The sequence below is a fragment of the Neopsephotus bourkii genome, unplaced genomic scaffold (assembly GCF_033783945.1).
Source record: "Neopsephotus bourkii isolate Nb327-2 ecotype Australia unplaced genomic scaffold, CSIRO-AGI_Nbou_v1 NB_1722, whole genome shotgun sequence".
Taxonomy (NCBI): Eukaryota; Metazoa; Chordata; class Aves; order Psittaciformes; family Psittacidae; genus Neopsephotus; species Neopsephotus bourkii.
In genome coordinates this window covers 91,383-97,382 of record NW_026902196.1, presented here as the reverse complement: position 1 = coordinate 97,382, position 6,000 = coordinate 91,383, and the positions used below count along the sequence as shown (strand labels likewise).

Sequence of the window (6,000 nt, the reverse complement as noted above, 5' to 3'; positions counted from 1 at the left end):
GACAGACCCAACATCCACTTCAGCAATAAAGTTCCTGGAAATCAGGGAAAGAGTTTTTTCCACCTTCTTCACCAGGATAGCTGACTAGTAAAGTGAGACCTTTTCACAGCACGTGACAGGGTCTATCGGATGCTCTCTGCCACCTCTCCTAAGGGAAAGGATGATGACTTCACACTGCTTCCAGACTGAGGATGGGAATTGAGAACAAGCAGTAGCTACAGTTATCTGGTCTAATTTCAGAGAGTTTTGCCAAGCTGCCAATGAAGCAAAGCCTTGTAAGTTTGTTTTCTGTGCAGTTTTCAAAGAAAATAAAAAGAGAACGTGGGTCTTAGCTGAACCATCCCACCGGTGGGAGAGAAGAGAAACACCCAAAGCTGTAGCCCCTTTACCTTGCTTGTCTCCAGTGAGAACCCATATCTTAATGCTGGCTCTGGCAAGAGTCTCAATTGTCTGTGGGACTCCATCTTGTAACTTGTCCTCAATCGCTGTAGCACCTAGAAGCTTAACAGAAAATGTCAGTGAACTGGTAAGTCTTCCCATTGCTAGCAAAGGAGAAAGCATTAGACTTCCAAGTAATGACTCGAGCAAACAAATCCAGGAATACAGTTGTGCTGATTTCCATTCTTCTTCAGCATATTTACTGTATGGAGCACAGCCCTAACCATGAACATGCATGAAGTTGTTTGCCAACATGTTTGAAGACCCACAAGGTGAAGGGGACACGTGTCGCTTTCACAGCAGATAGAGCTTTAACTGAGGGACAGGGACAGCTGTGTATCTGTGTCCCCAAACCTCCATATACATCCTCTCACATGGAGTTTGCTCCTAGCTATATCGGACAGCAGCCGTCCTATGGCTGCTGAACATCATCTCTATCCCGTAACAGACCTGTCCCCGCCCTGCTCCACACTGTCACACAACTAAACCATGGACTGCTCAGAACACAAACCTGCATTATTTTAAAGTTATTGCTTTTTCTGTGTTTTGGAGACACTTGGTGGTTTTAACCTATTGTCAGAAGGGCATGAAGGTTTCATTGCTAGCTCAGATTTAGATGGCATCTGCTACCACCTACCTCCTGCTGTTGGGAGGCTCAGTTCAGAGGCTGGCTTTAAGCCCAAGATACCTTTTGGCTTCCTGGGATGATCATCACTCACCAGCTATATATGTTACCAACATAGACAACAGCTCTGGCAGAACTTCTTTGTAGGGTCCTCAAACTGCACGGTCCCTGGTTTTACAGCAGTAGTCCCTGGGCTATTAAGCTAGCAAGAGCTTAAATGCCTGTAGCATACACAGCCACTTCCTGGGAGCACTCCTCACCCTTGACAGCCTGAGTCTGAGCTGAAAGCTCAAAAGATGGACACTGACATCTAATGTGCCCAGGAAGACAGAACAAGGGCTTGCGTTCCCCACATCCACTGTCTCTCAGGAGCTGCAGAAAGGCACAATAAGACTGTTGACAAGCTGCCCATGACCTGGTGTAAGAGCAGCTGGAGGAACAGTCATGATGCTTTCCTCACTGCGGATCTTCCTTAGTCTTTACGTCAATCAATATTTTTACTACTATTCTCTAAATCCAACCATGTTCCATCCTCTTGTGTTTTAATATCCTTACTCCCCTTTAGGGCCCCTAGCCTGAGCCTGCCACACACAGGGACTTCTCTTGCCCATCAACCAGACTATGATGCTTGGCAGCCCTCTTACACCCATCTACTTCCTTGCTAACTCTGGCTCTCACACCCATTCTGTCACAAGCCAGGTTTTCCTACACCAACTCTCTGTTCTTCCCAGACCACCTTCAGGAAGTAAAGGCACTCCTGTACAGAGTACAGAGAAAGGTCTGGTAAGCCAGACCTGTTTCGAACCACACTTCTGCCTCCTGTGAGCACATGACCTTTCCTTTATCCAAGCCATGAGCTTCATAACCCTTTCTTGCAAAGCAGCTGATGCCCTTAACCTCCTAAACCTCCTTGTCCTTCATGCTTTGAACACAACCCATAGAGCATTTGCACAATATATTGTCTGGACTGGAGGATCAGCATTTTCTGTTTCTCTGTTGGGACCCAGAAGGGCAGCAGGCTCTGTCCCACGGACTATAAGAGTTCTGGAGGTCAGCATTTCCTCAGCTCGTACTTGCTTCTCCATAAAATCCTAGAATGGGACCTAGCTCACCTAGTTTCAACCCCCTGCCACTGGCAGGGACACCTTCTGCCAGACCAGGATGTTCAAAGTCCCAGCCTTGGGACTTTGTCCCATCCCAGGTCCTTTGTCCCATCCCAGGTCCTTTGTCCCATCCACCTCCTTTGTCCCATCAAAGTCCCATCCCAGGCCTTGCTGGCGTCCTGAGCATACAGCTAATGGAAGGAGCAAAGGTGCAGCTCCCTGAATTTCCAAGATTTCAGGAAAGCACTGCTGCGAGTGCAAAAGCTGAATTGCTTCCCCTCAGATCCCACACATCCTTTTCATTCATTATTCACAGATCTAAAACACAGGCAGACCTCCCCAGGGCATTTAAAAAGCTGTAACAACACTCAGGGAGAGAAGAATGACTTGAAGATCACAGTTTAGCCCTATTCCAAATTGACATAAACATGTTCATGGACATCATCTTCCCATCCTGCCCAGGGCTGCAAGAACAAAGAAGACATTCTCTGAAATGGAAGGGCACTGGGGATTATTCACTGCCTGCCATTTCAAAAACAGGAAAATAAATAGATCATCCATTCACACATACAAAGGATAGCTATGAAATATTTGTGTCCACGTCATCTCCCTCAGGCTCTGGTATGTCACTTATATCACGAGAAAGATACTCCGACACCCACATGAGTTAAAATAAAACCATTCCCCTACACTGGTGGCTGACACTCTGCTTACAGGCTCCTGACGGAGGTGCCAGTGAAAACCCAGGACTGCCATATTCTTAACTGCTCCTGTCACACAACCCACTGAGCTGTTTGCAGAGCAATGCTTACTGAAGTCATACTGAGCAGTTTATTGACAAACCACCATCCTCGCTGCCTCCCCCAGGGCTTGGCCCAGATTCCCTGAAACACCAACCATGAGGTCTTTTTCAATCTCTTCGTATAACTCCGATAGTTTATCTTCCCGTCCTTCCAAGGCAGTGCTTGCTTCATGGTGACGCCTGATCCAGTCCTGAAAGTACTCTTCATCCAAGTTTTTATAAGCCACCACGAGTGTCCTCAGACCTTCACCAGCAAACTCCTGCAATACAGTGGTACGGCAGAATTGGTCAAAGAAAGACAGTCTGCTTACAAAGGACCCTTGGAAAGCAAGCAGCTATCTCTAAAAGCTTCTTGCCTAAGGTCTCAGAGGATGGCTGAAAAAATCACATCTTAGATTACAAACCAGGGGGTACTCTTTGAAGACTAGTTCCAGATCACTTTATCACTGCTATCCATGGTCCTTATGAAGAGCAGATTCAAAACGGCTTTCCTACTTTCTGGTTCTGAAGCTTTACATTAACCAGGCACTTGTTTTCCAGGCTCATGTTTCTCAACAAAAGGTTCAGAACACTGGAAGCTAAGTGAACATCCTTGAACACACCCCTGAATTTTAGATACGGGCTCAGAATTTTTAGTGTATAAATGCTGGCTGAAATCCACTGCATGAGCACAGTCAGTCCTTCTAACTGCTAGAAGTCCTTCTCAGCAAGTCCTTCTAACTGCTTTCTGCAGAGGTATTATTGATGGTATGGATTTCAGTGTTGGAATAACAGAGATCCATTTGTGAAAACTGAGGTATTTCCCTAGGCTTGACATAAAGGTGCATCAGCTCCGCTCTGCCCTCTCGCTTGCCAGCAACATTTTCTGGTTCCCCCTGGCAGTAAGCAGAGATGGTTTTCCTATTGCATAACCCCTCTGGCAAAACCTTCTGTTACCTCATGCTTTGCACTGTACCAGCATGATCTGGCATCATAAGGGGGATCAAATATTGGCTAAAGCATCCCCTTACATGAGTAACCACCTCCCAGTGCACAGCATCAACGATGTAAAAAGCCAAAAGTTTGGGTGATGCATTTTTCTTGCTGCCCAGTCAATATGCCGCTATATGATTAGGAAAAAGGGAAGGTGAGTGAGAATATGTCCCAGCATCTACCTGGTCCCTTCTGACTGAGACCTCTTGGATCATAATCACTGCAAATCTCAGTTGTATTCAAGAAGGCGAATAGCTCTGTGGCCCTTTACTGATTACCTGAGTTATGCTAATCCAAGGCATGCATTGGGTGTATGTGGTGTAACAGCAGACTTAGAGGGAATCTAGTTGTCAAAACACAGATGTGTTGTTTCATTTCAGCTGTTATCCTGCCTGGCTTCTAGCTACTCCAGAGAAATACAGGTCTTCTGAACACCCTGCATTGTATGTGCCATCCAGATGTCCTGGAGCATTTCAAATGGCACCTGATGCCCATGCTTAGACAACTGATTTCAGACCTAAGGCTTCATACACTAATTTTCCTCTCCATTCCATAATTAAAAAACTGGTGCTTATGTGCTGTTTCTGAAACCTGGTTTTTATCTCAACACAAAGTACATTTCCCTACCCAGAGAAAAGGAAACCGTCAGATGCAGATAGGTACTGTGGAGGGAAACACTTACATTCAGGTGTTCTGTGGTCTCTTCTTTGAGATAGTCACAGGATGAATGGAGCAGCTCATAAAGAATGGTGTCAGCCCCCTTGCAGTACAAAGTCAGGTCACCTTCTGGGCTCCGCACTATGAGGAAGGGAAAAGAAATGCTACAGATCCCAGACTGAGGCACTTAGGATTCAAAGCACTTCCATCAAGACAAAGAAAGGTTTTCAGACATGTCTAAACTCCATCAGGTTTTGGCAGATTCCCAGGAATCAAGACAAGCTTTGCTTAGAAAATAAGATAATGCAACTGCTCTCCACATTAGTTGTTGCAGCACAGAAAACTGTACCCATATTACACTGGTCTGAGCAGATGCTTTGTTGAGCTACGTGTTTCCTACAGGCAGCATTTCAGGCTGGACATCTGCATTCAAAAGCCAAGAACAATGTGTTCTGAGTGAACTCATCCTGCAGCTCTTGCTGTTCCTGCCAGTCAAGGTAACACCACTCTCTTGCTACAGTTATGACATTTTAGATCCTGAGATAGCTGAGGATGCTGGAGGGTTGATAAAGGCTACATGAGATTTCTTGAACCATTTATGCATTTTCCTTCCAGGAAAGGGTGCTTCCCTACTCATCCTTGCTTTCTCCTTTCCCACTTTCTTAGATTTTAATTTTAAAGCTGATTAGAAGGAAGACCTTTCCTGTGTTGTAATGAGGGAAGAAAAATACATTAAAGAGCGTAGAGTTTGTAAAAGTCTGTTCCATCATTGTGGTCCTAGTGTTATGATGTTCCCCACCTGCCTAAGTTTTTATCTAGCACTATTGCTGTGTAACTGAAAGCTCAAAGAGCTCAGAAGTGAATGTTATTCAGAAAGAACTGCAAACGAGGAAAAGGCATCACAGCAGAATGAGGTATGAGAGCCTAAAAAGTGAGAAAGGAAAGAAGGAAACAAAGGGAACATACCAATAACAGACATTCTCTTGCGAACATTGTTGAAGTCAAGAATAGCCAGGAGTTTGTAGACTTTTGTTTCTCCCATTTCCACAATGGTGATGGTCTCTGGGGTGCGAGCCCGGAATACAAATCCAAAGTTTCTGGCAGCAGTGACAAGGGCTCCCTCATCAGGGGATTGGGCCTGATACACCAAGTTACCTGACATGCAAGAAAAGATACGTAATGTGGCTTCTGCCTTGTTTCTGAGGCTAGACAAATACAAAATCAAAGACATTACATAGCAGTTAACCCCTTGCTTTTCTGTCTATCCCCAGAGGTGCAGCACAAAAAAGCACCTTAAATCCATATGTCTCCATCAAGTCCCATTAACCCATCCACCAGGCCAGTGCAGGAAGGCCCTTAGGCTCTTCTGGGATGTGTAACATTCCCTTTGGAGTCCAACAGAT

The 6,000-nt window shown here is 45.4% G+C and overlaps 1 protein-coding gene across 1 annotated transcript in view; it reads right to left on the bottom strand.

The window, feature by feature from the left end:
- Positions 1-84: 84 nt before the first annotated feature.
- Positions 85-6,000, bottom strand: part of LOC133224778 (phospholipid-transporting ATPase ID-like) — a 57,580-nt gene continuing 51,664 nt past the window's right edge. Inside the window, exons 16-19 of the mRNA XM_061376564.1 lie at positions 5,564-5,752; positions 4,623-4,738; positions 3,064-3,228; positions 85-501 (exon numbers count right to left, since the gene is read on the bottom strand). Coding sequence (XP_061232548.1) covers positions 85-501; positions 3,064-3,228; positions 4,623-4,738; positions 5,564-5,752 — 887 coding nt within the window. The remainder of the gene's footprint in view (positions 502-3,063; positions 3,229-4,622; positions 4,739-5,563; positions 5,753-6,000) is intronic.